Source organism: Erinaceus europaeus, chromosome 3, assembly GCF_950295315.1.
Source record: "Erinaceus europaeus chromosome 3, mEriEur2.1, whole genome shotgun sequence".
NCBI classification, from domain to species: domain Eukaryota; kingdom Metazoa; phylum Chordata; class Mammalia; order Eulipotyphla; family Erinaceidae; genus Erinaceus; species Erinaceus europaeus.
The window spans coordinates 146,594,767-146,622,750 of NC_080164.1; the positions used below are offsets into that span (position 1 = coordinate 146,594,767).

At 40.4% G+C, this 27,984-nt stretch overlaps 1 protein-coding gene across 1 annotated transcript; it reads left to right on the forward strand.

Annotated features, from left to right (window-relative positions):
- The first annotated feature begins 293 nt into the window (after nucleotides 1–293).
- Nucleotides 294–23,133, forward strand: OCIAD2 (OCIA domain containing 2). The gene is made up of 7 exons (XM_060188075.1): nucleotides 294–444; nucleotides 3,238–3,353; nucleotides 9,437–9,533; nucleotides 13,525–13,578; nucleotides 16,355–16,402; nucleotides 20,921–21,038; nucleotides 22,758–23,133. The coding sequence occupies exons 2-7, from the start codon at nucleotides 3,288–3,290 to the stop codon at nucleotides 22,837–22,839; spliced, it is 465 nt and encodes a 154-aa protein (XP_060044058.1). The 5' UTR covers nucleotides 294–444; nucleotides 3,238–3,287; the 3' UTR covers nucleotides 22,840–23,133.
- The last annotated feature ends 4,851 nt before the right edge of the window (nucleotides 23,134–27,984 follow it).

Here is a 27,984-nt window from a genome sequence, read left to right on the forward strand (position 1 = left end):
ATGTCCATATCCGGAAGGTGGGCATGGCAGGAATGGCACAAGGCTGGAGGGCAGAGTCCCAGAACCACGACTAATTAGACTTGCTCGCGAACCCATAATAAGGGTCCTCACCCTCTAGGGTGAAAAAGGACTGTATGTAGGTAAGTACCTGCATGCTCTGCTCACAAAGGGTTTGCAGGTACTTACCTGCAGTCTTTTTTTTTTCTACCTGCATTGAGACATGACTTGGGAGGATGGGAGAAAGGGGTGCGGTGGGGGCGGTTCTCGCAAGAGGCGGGGTTTCAACCCTTGCAATTGGGTGTGGGAGCGGACGCCACCAACCGAGAAAGGGACCTCAAGGTGGGGGTGCACTTGTTGCGTGACTCCCGCGAGTTGGCGAGAATCTGCGGCGCCGAGAGGTGGAGCGAGAAGAGCAGGAGTCAGGAGGTTGCTCTGGCTGCAGAGGTGAGGCCCCCGGGGCCCGGGCGGGGCGGCGAAGCGCGGCGCAGGGAGGCGAACTCCCAGCTCAGCAGCCTTCGAGGTGACCCCCGCCGGGGAGGAAGAGCTGGACCGCGGAAAACCGCGGGGGGGGGGGGGGGCTCCTTGACGCTCCTTACTTCCGGAGTCCTGGGGGGAGGGGCGAGAACCGGGGTCCTTTATAGGTTGCGCAGCCCGGCTGGGACCCGGTGAGTTCTCACGCCTTCCAGCGTCCTGGCTGGAGGTCGCGCTGGTGGCCTCTGGCTGAGGCAGCAGCGGATTCCTCCGGACAGACTCCGGGCTTTCCCATAGATCAGAAAGCGAGGCGACCAGCCCTATCAGTTCCTTGGACCCCACCTCCCCCCAACCCCAGTCACAGAAGAAGCAGAGACCCCCAGCCAGAGCAGACCCGGGTGTGGTGTTGGGAGCTGCATCTGCAAGGCAAGACCCTCGAAGGCTTGCTTAGATCTGGACTGGTGTTTAACGGAGTTTGAGGGACCCCACACCAAAATTGGGGTGCCCTGGCATCTTTTTTTCTCTGTTCTACCTGGTTTGGGGCCATGGCCTAATTCTAATTAAAAACAATTTAATTTGGCCTTAGGTTCTCAAATCCCTTAGGATTTTCTGGATGTTCTCGGGAAATCGGGTGCCCCTTACTGCTCACCTACACTGTTTTGGGTGCTGAGCTGAACTCCAGAGATCTCATCCCTCATCTTACATTCTTCATCTCCTGATCCCTGTAATCACCTACCAGGGCAGCTGCTTCTGTCACACACACACACACACACACACACCCCTTAGCAGATTAGTGAGCTAAGGAGCAGGCACATAGCACAGGGCTACCAAGTAAAGTAGAATTGGGATGTGAATTCAGGTCTCTCTGATTCCAGGACTTCTCAGTCATGTATCGTGCTTCACCTACAACAACACCTAGGTACCTAGAGTGAAACCTGGTTCCAGTAAAGATCACCTAGACTCATATGGTTGGCAGTTTAGTAGAAAACAGTTGGATCAAAGATATGTTTTTTTTTTTTTTTTCCCAGGGAAATCAGTGGTAGTTGTAGAGACCAGGGCTGTAGAGTCCACTGGCCATCCAGCTGAAGTGGAAGATCCGAAGTCCAAGTCACTTTGCTTAGTCACTGATGAACCATTGATTCATTCAGAAACACCCTCTTCTCTGTATCAGTTATGTATTGCCACGTATTTCCTTGATGGGATTTTTTTTTCCTTTTATATTGGTATTGTCTTAACCTCAGTGTTCATGTTCTCCAACGTTTCTTTTCGGTTTTTAAGTATTGTATTTATTTTATTTGAGAGAGAGAGAAAGGGATGCAGAGGAAAAGTGACCAGAGCACTGCTCAATTCTGGTTTACAGTGGACCTAGGGATTGAAGCTGTGACTTCTGAGCCCTCAGGCTTGAAAGTTTGGTACACAAACCACAGTGCTATCTTGCTTTTTTCTTTTCTTTTCTTTTCTTTTCTTTTCTTCACATTCCTTGCTTTACCTGTGATCTCCAATTATTAGCAGTTCCCAAATTCAACTCTTCAGTGAACCTTTCATTTGTTATGCTAGACCCAATACCTCAAATAGTTTAATGTTTACCAGCTAACTACAGCAAATACCTCCAAAGGCATCCAAATCCAACATTTTCCATTACAAATTTTTCATCTCTCTCTCTCTCTTTTTTTTTTTGCCTCCATGGTTATGGCTGGGACTCGGTGCCTGCACTACAAATCCACTGCTCCTGGAGACCATTTTTTCCCTTTTGTTGCCCTTGTTGTTTATCATTGTTGTTGGATAGGACAGAGAGAAATGGAGAGAATAGGGGAAGACAGAGAGGAGGAGAGAAAGATTGACACATGAAGACCTGCTTCATCACCCTAAGGGGGTGAAGCAACCCCCCCCTGCAGGTGGGGGGCCGGGGGCTCGAACCAGGATCCTTGTGCTTTGCACTTAACCCAATGCTCTACCACCCAAATCCCTCTCATCTCTGTTTTTCCCTCCAGGTTCTTGGTTCAAGTCTCTTCAGTTCCTTTCCTGGATTATTACATCATCTCCAAACTGTTTTCCTGTTCCTAGAGTTCATCCACACTGTACAGCTCCTCTTTTAAACTCTGAAGTTGAGCCAGGCAGTAGCATACACAGTTGAACAAATATTACAGTTTGCAGGGACCTGGGTTCAAACTCCAAGTCCCCACCTGCAGAGGAAGCTTCATGAGTGTTGAAGCAGTGATGTAGGTCTCTTTCTCTGTCTCTCTCCCTCCTTCCTTCTACATTCCTCTCTGTCTCTGTCATATATATATTAGAAGTCTGGATTTTCAAACAGGACAGACCTCTTCTACTATCTTTCTTTTAATATTTATTTATTCCCTTTTTGTTGCCCTTGTAGTTATTATTATTGTTATTGATGTTGTCATTGTTGGATAGGACAGAAAGAAATGGAGAGAGGAGGGGAAGAGAGAGGGGGGAGAGAAAAATAGACACCTGCAGACCTGCTTCACCACTTGTGAAGCGACTCCCCTGCAGGTGGGGAGCTGGGGGCTCAAACCAGGATCCTTACACCAGTCCTTACGCTTTGCACCATGTGCGCTTAACCCACCACACTACCACCCGACTCTCCTCTCTTGCTCTCTTTCCTTAACACCCTGTACATACCTTTAGAGAAGCCCTCCAATCCTATTCAATTCTATTTTCCACATAGGTGAGTTGCTACTAAAGATATTTTTAAGGTTGATATAAACATTTGTGTATAGCAGAGTGACTCTTATCTGCTTTCCTTAGACTTCAGCTCCAGGAGTAAAACACTCAACTAGAAGAGAAGCAAAGTCATCATGACCTCAGTATCTACTCATGAAAATCAGGATAAAGGTCCCCATTTGCCACCACCAAGCAAGCAGGTATGTATTTCAGTTGAGGGGGCTACTATGTAAAGAGGAACATCATACAGAAATTTCCTTAAACCTCAGTCTTGTCATCACTTGTTTCAGTCTGATGCTTTGTTAAATGGGTTCAGGAAAAGTGGAATCTTTAAAGCTTTATTTGAAATATTTACTCTTGCCTGTTTAGAATCCAGTTTAACTAACACTGACATAATCTGTCAGTGGATGAAGGTTAACTTAAACAGAGCTAAACTCTGAACTAACAAATTAATACATTGTGCTTGTGTTTACATGTTTGCTACTAAAACTAATCAGATTAAGTATATGCTGCTGATGGGTGTTCCTATTGAGGAGAGTGGTATTCTTAATGACTCAGTTAGGTATCAGATTAAGACCTCAGTTGGTGACATGCATACAACTTTTCAACTTGTGAAAAAATAAATACCATGGGTCTGACAAGATAGCTCACCTACAAAACTGACCCAGGTTCGAGCTTGCCCCCATGGCACTGGCATAAGCTTCAAAGCTGTGGCATCTTCTTCCCACTCCTCTTGCTTTCTGAAAAAGTCATCCTGGAGTGAAGTCCCAGCAATAAGAAAAGAGAGAGATAAATGGAAATGGGGGGGGGGGGTTGGGCGGTAGTGCAGCGGGTTAAGCGCATGTGGCGCAAAGCAAAAGGACCAGCGTAAGGATCCCGGTTTGAGCCCCAGTTCCCCACCTGTAGGGAAGTCACTTCACAGGTGGTGAAGCAGGTCTGCAGGTGTCTATCTGTCTCTCCCCCTCTCTGTTTTCCCCACCTCTCTGCATTTCTCTCTGTCCTATTCAACGGCAACATCAATAACAACAATAATAACTACCACAATAAAACAACAAGGGCAACAAAAGAGAAAAGAAATATTTTTTTAAAAAAAAAGGAAAGGGGGAGTCGGGCAGTAGCTCAGTGGTTAAGCGCACATGGCACAAAGCACTAAGACCAGTGTAAGGATCCCGGTTCGAGTTCCCGGCTCCCCACCTGCAGTGGGAGTCGCTTCACAGGCGGTGAAGCAGGTCTGCAGGTGTCTGTCTTTCTCTCCTCCTCTCTGTCTTCCCCTCCTCTCTCCATTTCTCTCTGTCCTATCCAACAACGATGACAGCAATAACTACAACAACAATGAAAAAAAACAAGGGCAACAAAAGGGAAAATAAATATTTAAAAATTTTTTTAAAGAAATTAAAAAAAAAAAGGAAAGGGGGGAGGAAGAGGAGGAGAGAGGAAGAGGAGAGGGGAAAGCCAAAGAATGAATATTATGTCTTTCAGGGACTTAAGAAAAAAAATACTGTGATGAGTAAATGAAATTCATGTTCCTGGGGTCAACTATTCAAACTAAAAATAGTTTATAGAGGAGATGATATTTAAGAAGCAAAGCTTAGAAGAGGAAAACAAACAAGTAATATCAAGTCACAGGGAGAAGAATTTGGACACCTGAGTTACCTCTCTGAAATGGAAAACCATAAAATATTTATGGCTATACAGAAAAGGATCAGCAGAGCTCCTCTGTGGAACTTTCGGCTTGATCACAGGACTTAAAGCACTGTGATAGTAATGTGTCTGTGTGTGTGTCAGGGGAGAGAAAAACTCGTTTCTTATTTCTGTCACAGTCACAGCAGGAGAAGATATTTACACTGGGCATAAGGAAAAAAAACTTGCTGAAAAACTCAGGTTAAGTGGTGAGTAAGAAGTGACTTAACTCTGGTCAGCACCTCACCTCCCTGTGGTTAGGGGTAGTGGATAAAAAAATAAATAAAAAAGAGGTAGATTTCCTGTTTGAATTTGTGGAGTACTGAAAATATAAGTACTCTAAGGTCCTCCCGTCCTTGCAGTCATGTTTCTAAAGTGCTTGACCCAGTGCTCTGCCGGTGGGGGCGTGCCAGAGGTGGTGGGCATCCTCTACACTGACATGTACTACTAGCAATGAATGCAAAGAAAAGTGGTATGCTGAAAAAAAAATCTATGAACTAACCTTCAATAAAAAATGTTAAAATTCCAAGGCATAAATGACAGAGAACCTACACAAAGAAGTCACAAGCAAGGAAATGCAAGTATGTCTTTTATGCAGTAAGAAACAAGTTGAACAAATTATGTTTAGGAAAAAAATCATATGAACCATCCACAGAAAGAAAGAAACTATTTGCAAAGTGTGTATCTGTTAAAGTTCTTATTTACTACATGTAAGAAGTTGTTAGGACTCAGTGACAGGAATACCAAAAAAATATATATTTTCTTAAATTTCTTTATTGGAGGACTAATGGTTTACAGTCAACAGTAAGATACAATAGTTTGTACGTGCATAACATTTCCCAGTTTTCTACATAACGGTTCAATCCACACTGGCTCTTCCTCTAATAGTTAAAGGACATGTATAGGTATGTCTTCAAAGAAGATATATCAGTGATTAACAAGCAAATCTTAGTAGATCATTAAAGAAAGGGCAAATGAAAACCACAATAAAATACTATTTTATAATCATTGACATGACCATAATTAAAAGCAAAAGCAAGAGTGTTGAGAAGGATGTGGAGAAATGAGAATTCTTATACATTGTTGTTGGGAGTATGAAATAGTGCAACTACTATGGAAAGCAGTTTGGCATTCCTTCAGTAAGATAAACATATAAAAGAAATTACCCTGTGACCTAGCAGAATTGAAAACAGGTGTTCATACAAACATTGTACAAGGATGTTTATAGCAGCTCTATTAATAAGTAACCAAGAGGTGGAAACAATGAAAATATGCATGAATGAATAAGCAAAGTGTAGTATATACATACAAAGGGATATTCTGAGCCATAAATAGAAATGAAATGGATGAACTTTTAGAAACTATACACAGGGGGAAAGCAAACTATAAAAGGTCCCTTATTATCTGATAATATTTACATAAAATATCCAGACTAAACAAATCCATAGAAACAGAAGCAGATTACTCTTGCCAGGGAATTAGAGGAAGGGAAAAGGATATGGTTACAGGGGTTTCCTTTCAAGGTGACAAAATTCTGTACTGCATTGTGGTAATGGTTGTAGAACATTATAAATGTACTCAATGTCATGGATTGTGTACCTGGAAATAGTACATAGTATTTTTTAAAATATTTTTAAAATTTATTTATTTTCCCTTTTGTTGCCATATATATATATATATATATAGTTGTAGTTATTATTGTTGTTACTGATGTCTTCATTGTTGGATAGGACAGAGAGAAGTGGAGAGAGGAGAGGAAGACAGAGAGGGGGAAAGAAAGATAGACACCTGCAGACCTGCCTCACAGCCTGTGAAGTGACTCCCCTATAGGTGGGGAGCCGGGGCTCAAACCGGGATCCTTAAACTGGCCCTTGCGCTTCATGCCACGTGCGCTTAACCTGCTGCGCTACCACCAGACTCCCAGTACATAGTATTTCATATGTATTTTACCACAATAAAGATTTATCTAACAAAAGTCTATAGCCAAGGTCCATTAGGGCATGTGGCTTAAGAAGATATATATAAATGATCCAATGAAATAGCTTATCACCATGTGCCCTGAAGGAAGCTTTGGTGTTGTGGTCTCATTTTCTTTCTCTTTCTCCCTGTCTCTATCTAAATAAATTAATAAGTAATGCAAAATAGAATAAATACTAGTGCCAAACACATTCTTTATCAGAGAAATGCAAATAAGACAATAAAACATAACTTTGTACATACTCAGCTATCTACACTTAGAAAACTGGGTAACGCCAAGTGTTAGAAAATTCTTTCTAGAATCTGCCCTCTTTGGAATTCACTTTAACTAGCTTTTATGTAGGTGTTAGAGGGATGAGGAGATAGTCTGGCACCACTGGAGGGGTGTCCACTGACACAGTCGTTGGAAGGTAGGGCTTGAAGGCCTCATGGAGGATTAAGCAGCAGTTAGAAATGGTGAACTAGATTTTTGTAGTACAAGGTGAATTTTAAACGTGTAGAACTGAATCAGAAATATGTCTTAATGAAATAAAATTAACTATATAAATTAATTCCATTTACATAAAAATACATGCAGCCCAAACAGTGAACATACTGCAGTTATGCAAATGTGCCACGTTAAACACCACAGTGATGGGTAGAAGAATGAAGTGAAGACAACGGGTGTGGGTGTGTGACTAATACACACTTATCTCTACATGAAAAGTGGTCAGAAAAGATGGAAGTTAATTCAGATTACAACATATCAACATGTAAAACTAGTAAAAAAAAATTAATTATGCCAATCATTATAGCAGAAGTTATGTGCAGATCATTTATTGAATGTGTAAAAATTAAGGGGTTGGCCATTAACACAGTGGTTAAGCACATGTGGCACGAAACGCAAGGACCGGGGTTAAGGATCCCGGTTCGAGCCCCCGGTTCCCCACCTGCAGGGGAGTCACTTCACAGGCGGTGAAGCAGGTCTGCAGGTCTCCTCTCTCTATTTCTCTCTGTCCTGTCTAACAACAACATCATCAATGTCAACAATAATAATAAGCACAACAACAATGACAACAAAAGGGAAGAAAAAAATAACCTCCAGGAGTAGTAGATTTGTGGTGCAGGCACCAAACCCCAACGATAACCCTGGAGGCCAAAAAAAAAAAAAAAAGAAAAGAAAAGAAAAAGCCTGTCAAGATAGTAAGTAGTGACCAAGGAAGTAATTCAGAAGCAGAGTGTCTACCCTGTGTAAGTGAGGCTCAGGAGTTAATCTATGGCACCATGTGTTGACAATAAGAACTTTATGGATGGTGGAACAGTGCTTGTGCTCACTCTCTCATTCTCCTCTCTCTCAGAATTAAAATAAAATGAAAGTTGAACCAGGGGATGGTTCTGTGATAAAGTACAAGCGTAAGAACCTGAGTTTGATCTCTAGTACTGCATTTGAAAAAAATGAGAGATTGCATAGTAGTTATGCCAAAAGACTTGTGTGCCTGAGGCTCCAAGGTCCCCCATCCCCAGCACCACCCTAAGCCAGAGAGAAGCTCTGATACACAAGCAAGCAAACAGAAGAGAAAACTGTGCAGAAAAAATGAACATCTGCCAGATGATTTCACAGTCTAAAAATGCATTCAGAAATATCAATAGATACATTCGAATATGGGTCTATATAGGCTGGGAGTATGGATTGACCTGTCAACACCCATGTTCAGCAGGGAAGCAATTACAGAAGCCAGACCTTCCACCTTCTGCACCCCATAATGACCCTGTATCCATGCTCCCAGAGGGATAAAGAATAGGAAAGCTATGAGGAGAAGGGATGGGATACAAAATTCTGGTGGTGGGAACTGTGTGGAGTTGTACCCTTCTTATCCTATGGTTTTTGTCAGTGTTTCCTTTTTTTTAATACTTATTTCCTTTTGGTAGCCCTTGTTGTTTTATTGTTGTAGTTATTATTGTTGTTGTTGTTGGCTAGGACAGAAATGGAGAGAGGAGGGACAGACAGAGAGGGGGAGAGAAAGACAGACACCTGCAGACCTGCTTCACCACCTGTGAAGCGACTCCCCTGCAGGTGGGGGGAGCCGGGGGCTCGAACCAGGATCCTCACGCCAGTCCTTGCTTTGTGCCACCTGTGCTTAACCCGCTGCACCACTGCCTGACTCCTGTTTCCTTTTTATAAATAAAAATTTAAAAAATATATGGGTCTCCAAAGATAACTTGAAGTACAGTACTCTGAGTGCAATCCCAGATGTGTAAACATTGTCCTATAGGGAAATCTCTCTCCTCACCCAAGAGGCAACTTTGATTTGTGTCTGAAGGAGATCAGGTAGGCTAAGAGGCTGAGTAGCATTGCAGGGAGAGTGAACTACATGTACAGAGGATAGAGGTAAGAAAATGTAGCCTCAACAGTAATTCATCCTGTCTGCATTGCTGAGCCATGTTCTGTACTTAATGAATCACTCTGAGTCTTTGCCTAATGTCTGTCTAGCATCCCCAGATGGAAAGCACTAGCTCTCTGTTGGCAGCCAGCATAGAATGCATGCTGTGTGACCAGAGTAAAAAGGCCTCCCTGCCATCCTCCAGAGGAAACAGTGGATGCTTTTCCAGTGATTTCAGTCAACTCACCATATGACTTTCCTTATAGAGCCTGCTGTTTTGTCCGAAATCAAAGCTGCACATCCACAGAGGAGAGATTTCAAAGATTATCCGAGAATGCCAAGAAGAGAGTTTCTGGAAGAGAGGTAATTTCACTCCTCTTAGCTTTTGTTAGCACTGTATTTCCTGAATGCCAAAATAGCTTATTAGGATTATGGTAATGATTTTTTTTTTTTGCCTCCAGGGTTACCACTGGGGCTCCAGGGTTACCACTAAGGCTCAGTGCCGGCACTAGGAATCCACCACTCCTAGTGGACATCTTTTCCATTTTAGTGGATAGGACAGAGAGAAATTGAGGAAGAAGGGAGAAAAAAGAGAGGGAGAGAGAAAGATAGAAACCTGCTGACCTGCTTCACTGCTTGTGAAGTGTCACCACCTGCAGATGGTGAGTCGAGGGCTCAAACCCAGATCCTTGTGTGGGTCCTTGTGCTTAGTATTGTGTGTGCTTTGCACTACCACCTGAGCCCTGGAAATGATTTTTTTTAAATATTTTTTTTATATTTATTTTTTATTTTACTTTATTTATTTATTCCCTTTTGTTGCCCTTGTTGTTTTATTGTTGTAGTTATTATTGTTGTTGTCGTTGTTGGATAGGACAGAGAGAAATGGAGAGAGGAGGGGAAGACAGAGAGGAGGAGAGAAAGATAGACACCTGCAGACCTGCTTCACCACCTGTGAAGCGACTCCCCTGCAGGTGGGGAGCCGGGGCTCGAACCGGGATCCTTATGCCGGTCCTTGTGCTTTGCGCCACCTGCGCTTAACCCGCTGCGCTACAGCCCGACTCCCTAAAATATTTTTTATTTACTTATTTTGGATAGAAACAGAGGAACTGAGAGAGAAGGAGAATATAGTGAGGGAAAGAGACAGAGAGAAACCTGCAGCACTGTTTCACCACTTGTGAAGCTTCCCCCAGCAGGTGGGGGCAGGGGCTTGAACCTGGGTCCTTGTTTATGGAAATATGTGTGCGCAATTGGGTGTGTTACCACATGAGCCCTTGCAATGATTTTTTTTCTTATTTTTAAAAAAATGTTTTGTGTTATCATTATTTATTTATTAAAGACAGCCAGAAATCAAGAGGGAAGCTGTTCACACCTGCAACACTGCTTCACTACATGCGAAGCTTTCCCCCTGCAGGTGTGGACTACAGGCTTGAACCTGGGTCCTTGTGCATTGTAACATGTGCACTCAACCAGGTGCACCACCACCTGACCCCTTGCAATAATTTTTTTAAAAAGATTTTATTTATTTATTTATTCATGAGAAATGATAAGAGAGAGAGAACCAGATATCACTCTGGTACATGTGTTACCAGGGATTGAACTCAGGACCTCATGCTTGAGAGTCTAATGCCTTATCCACTGCACCACCTCCCAGACCACCAATGATTTTTTTTTTAGGAAATGTATTTTACAGACTTCCCTGAAGACCTGGTTAAGTTTAAATTCTTATTATGATCCTTTTAAGAACAGAGATGATACACCTGATTAAGTATCATCATCACTTAACACACATAACACTTTATGCTATTAAGAACATATGTCAGCAGCGTTATTTGGACTTTATAAAGAATAGATAAGTTCTCAAATTCCACTAAACCCTGACCTCATGGAGTCCAAAAATAATTTTAGACTCATTGCTTCATCCTAGAGCCAAGCACAAGTGCTTCACTCCTTAAAAAAAAAAAAAAAAAAAAAAAGTTATATCATTGTGGAATGAATGGAAACTGGCAGCATGCCAATTTTCTCACAATTTCTTTGAAATAACCTTTTCTACTGAATTGTTTCTTCTTGATGGGCCTGCCTTATGTAAGACAAGAGTGTGAATTTAGGCTGGGCATTAAGGTCTTTTCAGTTTAAAAGAAATCATGATTTATCATTTGAAAATGTTGCTATAAAGTATGTAGATATTATCACAGTATTATTGGGTTCATTTATACTTTGAAATACTCATTTCAATTTGTCTTTTTTTTCCATAATAAAAAGCCACATCATTACTCAGCTTTGGTTTATAGTGGTACTGGGGACTGAACCTGAGACTTCAGAGCCTCATGCATGAGAGTCTTTTGCATAACCATTATGCCATCTTCATGGCCCTCATTTTCATTTCTCAAACTTTTCAAAGTCAATACAAGTACTTCGGAGGTAACACTTTATAGACATTGGTATTTTTTGTGCATTGCATTATGGATATGATACTTATATTACATGTACCGATTATAATTGCTCATCAAGTCTTTTCTGACAACCTCTATGTAATTTGATAGAGTCCTAGGTGATTATCATTTCAGAATAACCCACTTGTCCACCATCAGGTAGATATTAAATAGGGATATTGGTTGCTCTGTGATTTGTCTTGGGTGGTAGGAAGTGCATCAGAATGTTTTTCACTGCTTTCTGGTTTTTTTTTAAATTTCTTTATTGGGGAATTAATGTTTTACACTTGACAGTAAATACAATAGTTTGTACATGCATAACATTTCTCAGTTTTCCATATAACAATACAACCCCCACTGCTTTCTGTTTTTGAAGAAATCACTGGACACATCCTGAATGAGAAACTGCCTTGGCCAGACTAACTTGCTGATTTTAAAAGTCATAACTAAACATCACCCATGTCTACCATGAATGTAATGACCTTGTAGTCTTCAGAAAGTAGACATGTTCACATTGTGGAACAAAATGTCATGAAAGACAAAAGCAGGGGACTATTGTGAGGAGAAACACAATTTATGATGATGCATTTTTTTCAACTTCATCATCACTTTATTGAGGAAATGTTGATTTATATACAATATTAAATTTTCACTTTTATATAGGACTGGAAACTTCAAAATTCAATAGTCTGTTTTATCTGCAGTTTTCACTTTATGTAGGTTCTGCTAACCAAGGTTACCTGTGGGCTGAAAATATTGCCTACATTAAGATACTTTGAGAATAAGAGGGTGACTACATTCACATAACTTTAAAAGCACAGTATTTGGGGGCTGAGCAGTAGCGCAGCAGGTTAAGTGCACATGGCACCAAGCGCAAGGATGGGAGTAAGGATCCTGGTTCTAGCCCCCAGCTCCCCACCTGCAGGGGGTCACTTCACAAGTGGTGAAGCAGGTCTGTAGGTGTCTGTCTTTCTCCCCAGCTCTCTGTCTTCTGCTCCTCTCTTGATTTCTCTCTGTCCTATCCAACAACAACAGCAATAATAACAACGATAAACAACAAGGGCAACAAAAGAGAGAAAATGGCCTCTAGGAGCAGTGGATTTATAGTGCAGGCACTGAATCCCAGTGTAACCCTGGAGGGAAAAGAAAAAAAAAAAGTACAGTATTTATAGGAGATGTCCATATTCACAGTTTCAGGCATCTTAGAATGTACTATCGGAGGTGACACAGGGAATAGAGTGCTGAATTTACCAGTGTGAGGTCCTGAGCTTGATCCCCAGGATTATATTGAGTTGCTGAAAAAGTTATGACTTGTTTTTCTATGCAAAACAATATCATGACTTTTCCAACAACCCATTATATACCTGCGTAATGCTCTGGTTTGTTCTCTCCCTCTCTTCTCACTTTCCTATTAGTCAATTAGAAGATGTCTATTTTTAAAAGAATGTATCACAGGTAGATAAGACAGTCCTACTGTCTGCATCTGTAGAGAACTTCCACTTCCACAGCCAAGTACACATACAATGAGATGTCTATATTTCATGAAACAGACAGAATTTGGCATGTAGTGGGCACTGAGTCAGAGTGGCTGTCAGAGATGGGGTGGTGTGGGATTTCAGTTGTATCAAGTCAATGCTGTACATCAAGTTTTCTGCCCAGAATAGGTCCATGTGATATATAATACTTTTTAAAAATGAATTATTTATTGAGTTAGTAAAATAAGAAATGAGTGGGGGTAGATAGCATAATGATAAAATAAGAAATGAGTAAAAACCTATAGCCAAAGTAGGTAAGGCTCACAGTAATTATCTAGTAATTAGTTAATTAGTAATTAGCTAGTAATTAGCTCACAGTAATTCTCCCTAACTTCTGGGGAGTTGGCAAGTTTTACAATACCAATATTGAAGTGCATTTTTGTGTTCCAGCTCTACCATTTTCTCTTGTGAGCATGCTTGTAACCCAAGGACTCGTCCACCAAGGTGAGAATCTATATTTATATAATAATTTAACTTCAGAGAGTCTGATTTTCTGTCACCTTCCTGGTAGCTTTTTGGTACTTGGGCACTTCTCTGTAAAGGATTTGCTTATATAGGCTTGTCTGTATTCAGCCTAAATGTCAGTCCTAAAGATGATCAGGAGCCAGGCAATGATGTACCTCATAGAGTGCACTTATTACCATGCAGGCAGACCCAGGTTCCAGCCCTCTACACGCCACGTACAGGGGGGAGCTTCATCAGTGGTAGAGCAGTGCTGTAGCTGTCTCTCCTCTCTCTCTTTCCCTTTTTCTACCCCTGCTCCCTAGCATATATCAAGGATAACGGGGAAAAAAAAAAACAAAAAACAAGGTGTCCAGGAATGGTGGAGTCACTGTATAGACACCAAACCCCAGCATTGTCCCTGGTGAAAAAAAAGAAAAAAGTCATAATCTGCAGAATGACTCATTGTATTAGGTCATTTAGTAAATGGAATTAAATCTGCAGGTGAAATGAAGATGGTTAATCAAATAACCTTAAATTGAGGTTTTTGTGGATTACCCAGATGGGCTCCTTCTAATGCACAGAGTCCTTCAGAGTGAAAGTGGGTCAGAATATGGAACCATAATGGTGTTCGCTTGGGAACGAGTCAGTTCAACATTGCTGGCTTTGAAGCTATAGGAAGACTTCTATCCTGGGTGGAGGCTACACCTGTCTGAGGCTAGGCACACTGTCTAATTGCTTATCAAATCATGGAAGCCAGAGCTGGCTTTTATTTCCTTACTTAGGTATCCGCCTACCTCAAGAGTTTTCCAGTTTTTCTCTCTAGTCTCCTTTTGTAGTTCACTTCTTTCTCTATTTCCATCTTATCAGAGAACCTTTAGGCGTTGCTCAATGCCCACCTGACTTTTTGACTTCAGCCCATTTAATTGAAAAACTGTTAGTTACTAGGTTTTTTTCTTTATAGACTTTTTTTATTATTTATTATTTTTATTTATTAGAGACAATCAGAAATTGAGAGGGAGAGAGACAGAGAGACACCTGCAGCCCCACGTCACCACTCGTGAAGCTTTCCCCCTGCAGGTGGGGAACCAGGGCTTAAACCTGGGTCCTTGCACACTGTAATGTGTGCGCTTAGCCTGGCCCCCAATTACTAGGTTTTTAAAAATTTTTTTTTATATCTATTTATTTATTGCCTTTTGTTGCCCTTGTTTTATTGTTGTAGTTATTATTGTTGTTGTCATCGTTGTTGGATAGGACAGAGAGAAATGGAGAGAGGAGGGGAAGACAGAGAGGGAGAGAGAAAGATAGACACCTGCAGACCTGCTTCACCACCTGTGAAGCAACACCCCTGCAGGTGGGGAGCCAGGGCTCGAACCGAGATTCTTACACCGGTCCTTGCGCTTTGCATCACCTGCTCTTAACCTGCTGCGCTACATCCTGACTCCCACTAGGTTTTTTTTTTAAGCATGAAGGAAGATACTCTAATTCTTTTCTTTGTGTGTGGGGGGTGGGGGGTAAGGAGTCTTAAAGACCACATGTGTCATAGGTTGAGGAGAATTCCATCCTAGTCAGTATTCTTGTCCTAAAGTTGACTTGTTAAACATTTATGTAACTTGTAGATAGTACTTTTGTAGAAATACATTCACTAATCAGTAACAAACCTTTGGCAGACAGTTTTTGACACAGGAAAAAAAAATGGCAATGACATATATAAGGGTTATGTTTTGTAAATACTAAACTACTTAAAATACAACTTTTTAAAAAGATTTTATTTATTTACTAATGAGAAAGATAGAGAAAGAACCAGACATCACTCTGGCACATGTGCTGCTGGGGATTGAACTCAGGACCTCACGCTTGAGAGTTCAGTGCCTTAGCCACTGTGCTACCTCCCAGACCACTAAAATACATCTTTTCTTTCATCTCTGAATATATTTTCCCCAGGTTTGTGTATCAGTTCTCTGTGGCAGCAGTGACAAACTACCACACGTGTATTGACTTAAAATATTACATATTTATTATCATACATTTCCAGAGGTCAGAAGTCAAAAAGAGGCCTTACTAGACTGAAATCAAAGTGTCAGCAGTGCTACATTCCTTTCTGGGAGATACAGGGCTTCCTTTCTCTTTCGGAATTCTAGAAACCACCCACATTCCTCAGCTTAGGCTCCTTTCCTCAATCTGCAAAGCCAGCCACGCAGAGCCAAGTTCTTCTCATGCTGCCATCTCTGTAAATCTGTCTCCTTCTTCTGGTTCCAACTCCTACTTCCACATTCAAGCACCATTGCAATTCCATTGAATCCACCCAAATAATACAGAGCATCTGTTCTAAAGTCATTGACTAGCAACTGCACTTTCATTTTCTAACTTAATACCCCTTTGTTATAGACCATAACATATTCACATTTTCCAGGAATTGAGATATAAATATTCTTAAGAGGGCATTATTCTGCCTACCACAAATGGTAATGTTTTCATTTGAAAATTGTGATTACATGTCTCTGTATCAAGCTATTAAAAAAACAGGAGATAATGACTAAAGTCAATTAGCTCCACCTTTACCTTGATATTTTTAAATCATTTTTGAATTGTCCACTCTATGTTTTTTCTACATATTAAAATTGTTACTTGAAATTTGTGAAAAATTACTATTTGAAAGTTAAGTTCAACCAAGAATTGGATATCTCTTTGCAGAGCATGTCTTTGGAGTAAGAATACATACTTAAACATAGATGTCTTTATAAATATTGTTTGTTTTTGTTTTTACATTATCCCTTAGGTTATTTAGCATCAAACCCAAGATTTGGATCATTGCCTAAAGTTGCACGTAAGTCACAGAACTAAAGAAACAAAAAACTTTTTTTTTTTTTTAATTTTTTGACCCCTCCTCCTTTTGCTGTGGGGCTGGGAGTAGAGCAAGACATTAAGATCCCCTGGGGAACAAAACTGAAGCAAGGTCACCCTCTGTAACAGATAAATCACTCCTACTCTTGCGGGAGTAGGGAGTGAGGACCACGTTCAGTGTCATGCCCTGAGCACCGTGCTGGCCTGACCCTCGTTCCTACTCTGACTAGAGTCTACACAGCCTGCTCTAGGCCCTGGGTGTCAGCCTCCTGTTTCACCCCCATGTGTTCCTGGCATACAGGTTGTTGCCCTCACCCTCTTATCCTTCCTGCCCACTTGTCTCCACATATCTTCCTCCAGTTCTTTTGTCTTTCTTGGGAAAACCTATCTCTCAGAGGACTTAAATACTCATCTTGGATTTACCCAGGCCAATTCACTTCTACTCTAATGGCCTCACATCCAGTAGTTCTTTAGCTTAGCTCTTTAATTTTTTTTTAAATTTATTTCTTTATTGGGGAATTAATGTTTTACATTCAACAGTAAATACAATAGTTTGTACATGCATAACATTCCCCAGTTTCCCATTTAACAATACAACCCCCACTATGTCATTTATCATCCTTCATGGACCTGTATTCTCCCCACCCACCCACCCACCCCAGAGTCTTTTACTTTGGTGCAATATGCCAATTCCATTTCAGGTTTGACTTGTGTTTTCTTTTCTGATCTTGTTTTTCAACTTCTGCCTGAGAGTGAGATCATCCCATATTCATCCTTCTGTTTCTGACTTATTTCACTCAACATGATTTTTTCAAGGTCCATCCAAGATCGGCTGAAAACGGTGAAGTCACCAATTTTTACAGCTGAGTAGTATTCCATTGTGTATATAGACCACAACTTGCTCAGCCACTCATCTGTTATTGGACACCTGGGTTGCTTCCAGGTTTTGGCTATTACAAATTGTGTTGCCAAGAACATATGTGTTCACAGATCTTTTTGGATGGATATTTTGTGTTCCTTAGGATATATCCCCAGGAGAGGAATTGCAGGATCATAGGGTAGGTCCATTTCTAGCCTTCGGAGAGTTCTCCAGACTGTTCTACACAGAAGTTGGACCAATTGACATTCCCACCAGCAGTGTAGGAGGGTTCCTTTGACCCCACACCCTCTCCAGCATTTGCTGATGTTATCTTTTCTGATGTATGACATTCTCACAGGAGTGAAGTAGTATCTCATTGTTGTCTTTATTTGCATTTCTCTGACAATCAGAGACTTGGGGCATGTGTTTTTTCATGTGTTTCTCAGCCTTTTGGATCTCTTCTGTGGTGAATATTCTGTCCATGTCCTCCCCCCATTTTTGGATGGGGTTATTTGTTGTCTTGTTGAGTTTGGCAAGCTCTTTATATATGTTGGTTATTAACCTCTTGTCTGATATATGGCATGTAAAGATCTTCTCCCATTCTGTGAGGGGTCTCTTGGTTTGGGTAGTGGTTTCTTTTGCTGTGAAGAAGCTTTTTAATTTGATGGAGTCTCATAGGTTTATACTTGCCTTAGTCTTCTTCGTAATTGGATTCGTTTCATTGAAGATGTCTTTAAAATTTATTCAGAAAAAAAGTTCTGCCAATATTTTCCTCTAAGTATCTGATAGTTTCTGGTCTAACATCCAAGTCCTTGATTCACTTGGAATTTACTTTTGTCTTTGGTGAAATACAGTGATTCAGTTTCATTCTTCTGCATGTTTCAACCCATTGTTTCCAACACCATTTGTTGAAGAGACTCTGCTTTCCCCATTTAATAATCTGAGCCCCTTTGTCAAAGATTAGATGTCCATAGGTGTGGGGCCTCATTTCTGGGCTCTCAATTCTATTCCACTGGTCAGTGTGTCTGTTCATGTTCCAGTACCAAGCAGTTTTGATGACAACGGCCCTATAATACAATTTGAGATCTGGGAGTGTGATGCCTCCGGTTCTGTTCTTTTTTCTCAAGATTGTTTTGGCAATTCTAGGTCTTTTCTGGTTCCAGATAAACATTTGTAGCATTTTTTCTATTCTCCTAAAAAATGTGCTTGGGATCTTGATGGGGATAGCATTAAATTTGTATATGGCTCTGGGTAGTATATTCATTTTGATGATGTTAATTCTACTAACCCATGAACATGGAATATCTTTCCACTTCTTTGTATCTTTTTCAATTTCCTTGAGTAGTGACTCATAATTTTCAGTATACAAGTCTTTCACTTCTTTGGTTAGGTTTACTCCTAGATATTTTATTGTTTTTGTTGCTATAGTAAAAGGAATTGATTTCTGGATTTCAGTTTCTTCTAGCTTAGTGTTTGCATAGAGGAATGCCACTGACTTTTGAATGTTAATTTTGTAGCCTGACACCTTACTGTATTGCCTTATTATTTCCAAAAGCTTTTTGCTGGATTGCATAGGTTTTTCTGTGTATACTATCATGTCATCTTCAAATAGGGAGAGTTTGACTTCTTCTCTTCCAGTCTGTATCCCTTTAATTCCTTACTCCTGCATGATTGCTATGGCAAGAACTTCCAACACTATGTTGAATAGTAATGGTGATAGTGGGCAGCCCTGTCTAGTACCTGATGTGAGTGGAAATGCTTCCAGTTTTTCACCATTGAGTATGATGTTGGCTATAGGTTTGCTATATATAGACTCCACTATCTTCAGGAATTTTCCATCTATTCTCATTTTTTGTAGTGTTTTGATCATAAAGGGAAGTTGTATTTTGTCCAAGGCTTTCTCTGCATCTATTGATATGACCATGTGGTTTTTGGTCTTGCTTTTGTTGATGTGGTGGATCACACTGATTGATTTACGTATATTAAACCAACCTTGCATGCCTGGGATAAACCCCACTTGGTCGTGATGAACAATCTTTTTGATATACTGCTGTATCCGGTTGGCTAGAATTTTGTTCAGTATTTTCGCATCTATGTTCATCAGAGATATTGGTCTGTAGTTTTCTTTTTTGGTTGTGTCCCTGTCTGCTTTTGGTATCAGAGTGGTGTTGGCTTCATAGAAGCTGGCAGGGAGTATTCCAGTGTCTTCGTTCTTCTGGAAGACTTTTAAAAGTAGAGGTATTAGTTCTTCTTTGAAGGTTTTGTAGAATTCATTTGTAAAACCATCTGGTCCAGGACTTTTATTTTGGGGGAGGTTTTTGATAACTGTTTCAATTTCATTAGCTGTGATGGGCCTGTTCATGTTACCCACTTCCTCTTTACTTAGTTTTGGAAGTTGGTAGGTATCTAGGAAATCGTCCATTTCTTCCAGGTTCTCTAGCTTGGTGGCATATAGTTGTTCATAGAAACCTCGCATGATATGTTGAATTTCTGTGGTGTCTGTTGTGATATCTCCTCTTTCATTTACTATCTATTTGGATCTTCTCCTTTTTTTGTTTTGTGAGTCTGGCTAATTGTTTGTTAATTTTGTTCACTCTTTCAAAGAACCAACATTTACTTTCGTTGATCTTTTGTATGGTTTTCCTATTCTCAATGTTATTTATTTCTGCCCTAACTTTAGTGATTTCTGTCCTTCTGTTTGCTTTAGGGTTCCTTTGTTGTTGTTCTTCTAGGTCTTTAAGATGTGCAGTCAGGCTGTTTATTTGTGCTTTTTCTTGTTTTCTAATGTGTGCTTGTATAGCTATGAACTTCGAACCGGGATCCTTAACGGGGTCCTTGCGCTTTGTACCACGTTTGCTTAACCAGCTGCACTACCACCCACTCCTGATGGATATTCCTTTCTTAGGAGATTTTCTCCAACTTAAGACCTTTCTTTCTTGCAGGCAAGATGAACTGTAGTTCCTCACCACGCCAATCCATGGAGAGTTAAGGGGCTTTCCTACCCAGGTCTTTGCAGGCTACCTATAGACACATCCCAGATTATTCCCACCTACCCTTCCTTAGTGGCCTCTGCATCTCCCTCAGGGACAGCACCTTTGCTTACTTGATACCATGACTCTTTTGGGACTAGGCAGTGGCACATTTGGTTGAGTGCACATACTGCTGTGCACAAGGGTCCAGATACCAGTCCCTTGTTCCCCACCTGCAAGGGAGAAGCTTCACAGTTAGTGAAGCAGTGCTACAGGTGTCTTTCTTTCTCCCTTTCTTCCTTCCTTCCTTTCTTTTTTCCCCTTCTCCCTCTCTATATCTCCTTCCCCTCTTAATTTATCTCAATCTTATAAGTGAAAAATGTAAATATATATATATATATATATATATATATATATATATATATATATATATATATATCATGATCCCTTCCCCTTCTACCTTCAGTTTAAGAGTGAAGTCAGAAATTCCCCAGTTCACAGTCTTGTTCTTTAATAGAGACCTTCTTTCTCAGACTTTTTGTTCATTGATTTTTCCACAGTACTTTTATGTATAAAGTGACTATTGTTAAAAAAAAAAGAATGTTCTAGAAAGTAATTAATGGGTGGAATTTCAAACCTTACATTATTGATCTTTTTTGACCTGCTTTTGCAGTTGCTGGTATCTTGGGATTTGGCCTTGGGAAGGCATCTTACATAAGAGTATGCCAGAAAAAATTCCACCTCTTTGAAGAACAGCTTCGTGGAGCCGGTTTTGGTCCTGGACATAACAGGTTTGTGATCTGTTTATAACTAAGGTAATTATAAAAATTTAAATGAACGCACATTCCCCAGTCACATTGCTTTTTCAGAAATCCATTTGCTAATAAAAGAACTCTAACTTTCCATTTTTTTAGTTGTTGCCACTCAACTTCAATACTATTTATATATTATTTAACATAGTTGTCATTTGCTTAGAAAACAGTGAGTACCTACAATATTCAAGGCATTGTGCAGACCTCTAAGTTATACTTGGACCAATTTACATTCCCACCAGCAGTGCAGGAGGGTTCCTTTGACCCCACAACCTCTCCAGCATTTGCTGCTGTTACCTTTTCTGATGGATGACATTCTCACAGGAGTGAAATGATATCTCCTTGTTGTCTTTATTTGCATTTCTCTGATAATCAAAGACTTGGAGCATTTTTTCATGTGTTCCTCGGCCTTTTGGATCTCTTCTGTGGTGAATATTCTGTCCATGTCCTCCCCCCCCCCCATTTTTGGATGGGGTTATTTGTTTTCTTGTTGTTGAGATTTGCAAGTTCTTTATATATTCTGGTTATCAGCCTCTTGTCTGATGTATGGCATGTAAAGATCTTCTACCATATTGTGAGGTGTCTCTTGGTTTAGGTAGTAGTTTCTTTAGCTGTGCACAAACTTTTTAATTTGATGTAGTCCCATAAGTTTATGCTTCTTTTTTTAGTATTTATTTATTCCCTTTTGTTACCCTTGTTGTTATTATTATTGTTATTGCTGCGATTGGATAGGACAAAAAGAAATGGAGAGAGGAGGGGAAGACAGAGAAGGGGAGAGAAAGACAGACACCTGTAGACCTGCTTCACTGCTTGTGAGGCGACCCCCCTGTAGATGGGGAGCCGGAGGCTCGAACTGAGATCCTTACAACAGTCCTTGAGCTTTGCGCCACCTGCGCTTAACCCACTGCGCTACTGCCAGACTCCCTCTAACCAGGATTCTTACATGGGTTTCACACTATGTGCGCTTAAGTCCATGCACTACCGCCCGGCCCCTGGACAGGTTTCTTAAACTCTGTAATCTTTAGTTTTCTCATCTGTATAAAATGACTATCATAATTATTTTCATGGGGTGTTGGAGGAAACAAATGGTAAGACATGGCATGTAGTAAGTATTCAGTAATAGTTGTTTCTACTATAGTATTGCAAGACTACAGTCAGGGATGCACTTTTTAAACAATAATTTTTATTATATCTATTTATTCCCTTTTGTTGCCCTTGTTGTTTTATTGTTGTAGTTATTATTGTTGTTATTGAGTCGTTGTTGGATAGGACAGAGAGAAATGGAGAGAGGAGGGGGAAGACAGAGAGGAGGAGAGAAAGACACCTGCAGACCTGCTTCACCACCTGTGGACTCCCCTGCAGGAGGGAAGCCTGGGGCTCAAACCAGCATTCTTCAGCTGGTCCTTCCACTTTGCACTACCACCCGACTCCCCAAGGGATGCATTTTTTTAAAGACTCCTCTTGCCACAGTGAATTCCATTTGGGAAACAGTATGAAAACAGCATTAGATAAGATCACTCTTGACCCTTTTTTGGATAAAATTCTGGTAAGGCCCCAAACCAAGAAACAGTTGCTAGTATTCCTGAAAATATTTAGGCTTGTGAACTTGAGCATTGAAAAGGTCTCTAGAGCATATAGTCATTAAGATGAAAGCTTCCAGTGTCAAAGTCCAAACCACTGTTTTTGCTTCTATCCTAGGCACTGTCTACTTACCTGTGAAGAGTGTAAGATTAAGCGTGCATTAAGTGAGAAGGGAAGTTCACAGCCTTCAGCCTCCTAAATTCAGCATCCCTGACTTTAGAAGTTTCTCAAACCTCTGAATTTGTATGCACTTAAAATTTCAAGTAAAATTCAAAGTAATATACTTATTGTGAGCAGAAACAATATGATCCTCTCACTCTACTGAAATACTTTCTGTGGAAGAGTCTTGAATGAATACTGCAGTGGTCAACTCCCTACCCTGCTTGTCTACAGTTGTGCTTTTCATGGTTTCATTTACCTCCACAGTCCAAAAATATTATGTACAATACTTTGAGGTGAGAGACACCACATTCACATAAATCCTATTATAGCATATTTGTGTTCTGTTTTATTGCTGTTAATGCCCAATTTAGAAATTAAGCTTAATCGTATGTATTATGGAACATGTTATTCCTAGGGTTTGATACTTTATTTTTTTTATTTTCTATGGTATCCTTATTTTCTTTTTTTGAGTTTTTAGTACTTTTATTTCTTTTTTTAATTTAATTTTTATTTATAAAAAGGAAACATTGACAAGACCATAGGATAAGAGGGGTACAACTCCATACAATTCCCACCACCAGAACTCTGTATCCCTTCCCTTCCCTGGTAGCTTTCCTATTCTTTAACCCTCTGGGAGTATGAACCCAAGGTCATTGTGGGATGCAGAAGGTGGAAGGTCTGGCTTCTGTAATTGCTTCCCCGCTGAACATGGATGTTGACAGGTCGATCCATACTCCCAGCCTGTCTCTCTCTTTTCCTAGTGGGGACGGGCTCTGGGGAAGCAGAGCTCCAGGACACGTTGGTGGCATTGTCTGTCCAGGGAAGTCTGGTCGGCATCATGCTAGCATCTGGAACCCGAGTAATGAGGGTGAAGGGTTGACATTTCATGCCTGACATCTCTGGACACAGTCTGAAGTGAAGCATGCTGAGGTGGTACTCCTTGCATTGATTAGGTTGGGATTGGCAGATGGAATATCATTTGGTATGAATTGAGAGAAGCATGCAAGAAAGTGAGCCCCACCGAGAGGTTCCAGAACTGGGGGAAATATAGGCTCTAAAGAGGAAGCGGGAGGATCCTGCTGTCTTAGGGTTCAAGAAGACAATAGGTAGTTATTACTATAATCACATTATTTGGCGATTGGGTTAACTTTGAAATATCCCTTTGTTAGGATTTGCTGTAGGGTTTGATACTTTTTTCAGTTTCAGGCACCCACTGGGAGTATTGGGACATAAACCCCATAGATAGGGAGGGACTACTGTACATGCTTTTTTGCTACTTAAAGACATGTTGCAAGCATTCACATGAAAAGAAATTATGTTGTATCTAATTTGCATATACATAAGTGGGTGAATTAAGAACCTTTTCTTATGTACCCTCATTCACTCTTTCAAGGCTTTTGTTCAGTGCATTTAAGTTCTCTGACAGGAGGACCAGAATATATGTTGATGAACTCGGGAGGTCTACCCCCAAAGGAAATGAATGTAGGATAAGATTATTGATATGAAACTTGCTTTCTAAAGTGGTGAGGTTAAGATTTTTAAATGAATGACAGATATTTCATGAGTTGTAAGATAAATCAACTATCCTTTTGGTCATCTCAGTGACTTTATGTCTCATCAGTATGGTTGAGTTTTGGAAAACCCCACTGTCTTTAGGTTATCTGTTTAGCTAGTGGTCATGATTAGCACTTAAGAACTGTATTCTCTATGTACTGATGACCTTAGAGAATAACTACAACTTTGCCAAGAATCCTTCCTTCTACCAAGAAACAGTTTCTATATGGGGGAACAGCTAGAAGAATTTGAAAGAATCACAAGCTCTTGAGACCATAGATAGCTCAGAGTCAGTCAGTTTAATCTTAAAAAGTTAAGTTTCTAGGGGGCTGGGTGGTGGTGCACTGGATTAAGCAAACATAGTACGAAGCACAAGAATCCTGGTTCAAGCCCCCGGCTCCCCATCTGCAGGGGTTTCACTTAATAAGCAGTGAAGCAGGTCTGCAGGTGTCTCTCTGTCTTCCCCTCCCAATTTCTGTTTGTCCTACCCAAAAACATCAAAAAAACAATGGCCACAGAAGCAGGATTTGCGTTATAGGTACTGAGGCCCAGTGATAACCCTGGAGGAAAAAAAAAAACTTTAAAAGTTAAGTTCTGTTCTTTCAGACTTTTACTTTGTATTGGGGACCTTTATCTTTATGGCTAGTTGTCTGAGACCTATAAAAAAATTTCTCTTGTATCTCTGCATCATCTCTGGAAAATGCTTTATATATGTCACAACTTATATGTAGTAGGGTGTGTGTGTATGTATATATATGTATGTATATATATTTATATACATACATATATATGTATATATATAGTTGTGTTTTACTTACTGTACCTAAATTCCTGTACCACTGAAGTAAAAAAGGAAAGTCTTATCAAAAGTTAATATTTAATACGAAATGTTATTTTAAGCATCACATATATTTGATTTTTTATAGGAACAGTAAGTATATAAAATGAAATGATTTTGACTCTCTTTTTTATATGGATAACATTCTATTTCTGTAAATCAGAACAGAGCCAATATCTGAGCTTCTTGGATGCAGTTTAACTCTTGATTTTGCCCACTAGCAATTGGTAACTTTATTATCTCAGCTACTGGCAAAATGTCAGAATTGGACATACTCAGTTCCTGCATCTCTGAAAATGATTTGCCAGGAATCAGAATGTTTTCACATTACTAAGTACAGCAAGTCAATGTAAAGTCAGTCTCAGGGTACGGGGGCTGGGTGGGGGGATGAATCTATTATTGCTGAAATGAAACATTGCTCTTACTTCTTACAACTTCATAGTTCCTCTAAATCAAATTGAGTTTAATGTTTGTACTCTCTGCTTTTCCTAAGCAGATGAACTATTTGTTGAAGCAGTTCATCATAGTGGCAATAGTGCAAAAGGAAATCAGTAAGCAAGAAACTGGGAGGTCATAAAAAAATAAATTCTGACAGCTGCTGCATTATCTGTTGGTTATATAAGAAAGCAGGTGCTTGGAAGGACACTACCTGTTTCTTGTAAAATGGGGTAAACAAGCAGCATTTGAGTTTTAGCATTTAGCAGTGGCCAGCACTCCCTCATTCCAAGCTGGTTATATGATTATCAAAGCAACATAAAAGAATATGCTGTATGTAATTTTTCTATCATTTAAGCAAAACAAAGATATTTTCCTTCCTTGCTGTTAAAATAGGTAGTCTATTTTCCATTAGTATAATGAAAGCAATAAAATTTATCTTGAATGGTTGATTAATGAAAATGTCATGTAAGTCATTTTCTTAATATTCAAATAATGCAAACTCTTAATCATCAGGAAACTTCTACTTTGATGGGCTGCCCTCAAAGTTCATCTGTAGAATTTGATTCTGTAGACATTTAGAGTTGGCAGAGATTTTAATGACTAACTCACAGATTGCAAAGTTCAGGGACAGATAATGTGACTGAGTAAAGTTGGACTAGTGGCATACTAAACACAGGCCTATTTTCCACTGCCACACTCAGAAATATGTGGACTCACTGTTACCACACCTAATTTTTCAAAACAAGTAAAAGAAATTATTTTTAAAGACTTTTTAAGAAAATTATTTATTCCCTTTTGTTGCCCTTGTTTTATTGTTGTTGTTATTGATGTCATCATTGTTGGATAGGAAAGAGAGAAATGGAGAGAGGAGGGGGAGGACAGAGAGGGGGAGAAAAAGACATCTGCAGACCTGCTTCACCGCCTGTGAAGCGACTCCCCTGCAGGTGGGGAGCCAGGGGCTGGAACTGGGATCCTTACGCCAGTCCTTGCACTTTGTGCCACCTTCGCTTAACCCGCTACCACCCAATTCCCAAAAAAAATTTTTTTACTTGAAATATCCTACCATTTTATAAATCCTGTATTTTAGTTTTTTATATTTAATTATTTTTCATTTATTTACTAGATACAGAAATCAAGAGAAAAGGGAGAAATAGAGAGGATGGCAGAGAGACACCTGCAGCACTTGCTTCACCAGTCATGAAGTATCCCCCTGCAGTAGGGACCTGGGGCTTGAACCCAGGTCCTTGTACATTGTAACATGATGGGTATGCCACCATCCAGCCCTCTATTTCCTGGTTTTTACATTATGGAATACCTTTTACTAGGCTGTGTCCTGGAAATGTCACAGCAAACACAACCAATAAAATGCAACATCTTCCTGAAGCTAATATTTTCATTGTTGAAAACTATTGTTTATAGTTTGAGAGCCAACAAGATCCACCACCACCACCGCTGCCGCTCTTCCTCTTCCCGCCCCGCCATACACACATACCCAATATAGGAACGTCATCTGCTCTGGGCAGGTAAGATTCCAGGACCTACGTCCTAGGGAAGGTGTACTTCCAGGGGAAGTCAGCACTGTCCAGCTGCTCAACTGTGCTGACAGATCTTAGGGAAGGGGAGTCAGGTTTGCCACCCTCACCCTCTATAGACTAGATGGTCCTCCATGATAGGGAACATATATATTTGCACTTAACTCTGAATCTCCAGCCCCCAGTAATCATTCTTAGCCAGATATAGGTAGGTACTGTATGTCTGTCAACCTGAACCTATAATGAATGCCCTTGTGGCTCCAAAGTAGAATTCTTCATCTTTTTTCTCTTAGTAACTTACAAATACTAGAAGGCATGTTCCTCTATGAGTTCTGGCTAAAGGGCCCCAGTTTATTCAATAACCGAAATGGGGTTCTAGCCTGGTCATTCCTTAATTTTGAGGTATCCTTTGATTTGTGGCGTCCTTACCAAGAATCCAGAAATGCATTCACCAGTACAGAGAAGAGCATTTATCATGATATTTGCTTTAGGAAGTAGAACTTATGGCAGCCCAGGGGGTAAAGTGGGTAGAGCACAGGACTTTCAAACATGAGATCCAGACTTCCATTACAGTACTGTACATATGCTAGAGTGATGCTTTGGTTTGTTCTTTTCATTAATAAACAAAATAGGGAGTTGGGTGGTAGCACAGCGGGTTAAGCATACATGGTTAAGCACAAAGCACAAGAACCAGCATGAGGATCCCGGTTTGAGCCCCCGGCTCCCCACCTGCAAGGGAGTCACTTCACAGGCGGTGGAGCAGGTCTGCAGGTGTCTGTCTTTCTCTTCCCCTCCTCTCTCCATTTCTCTCTGTTCTATC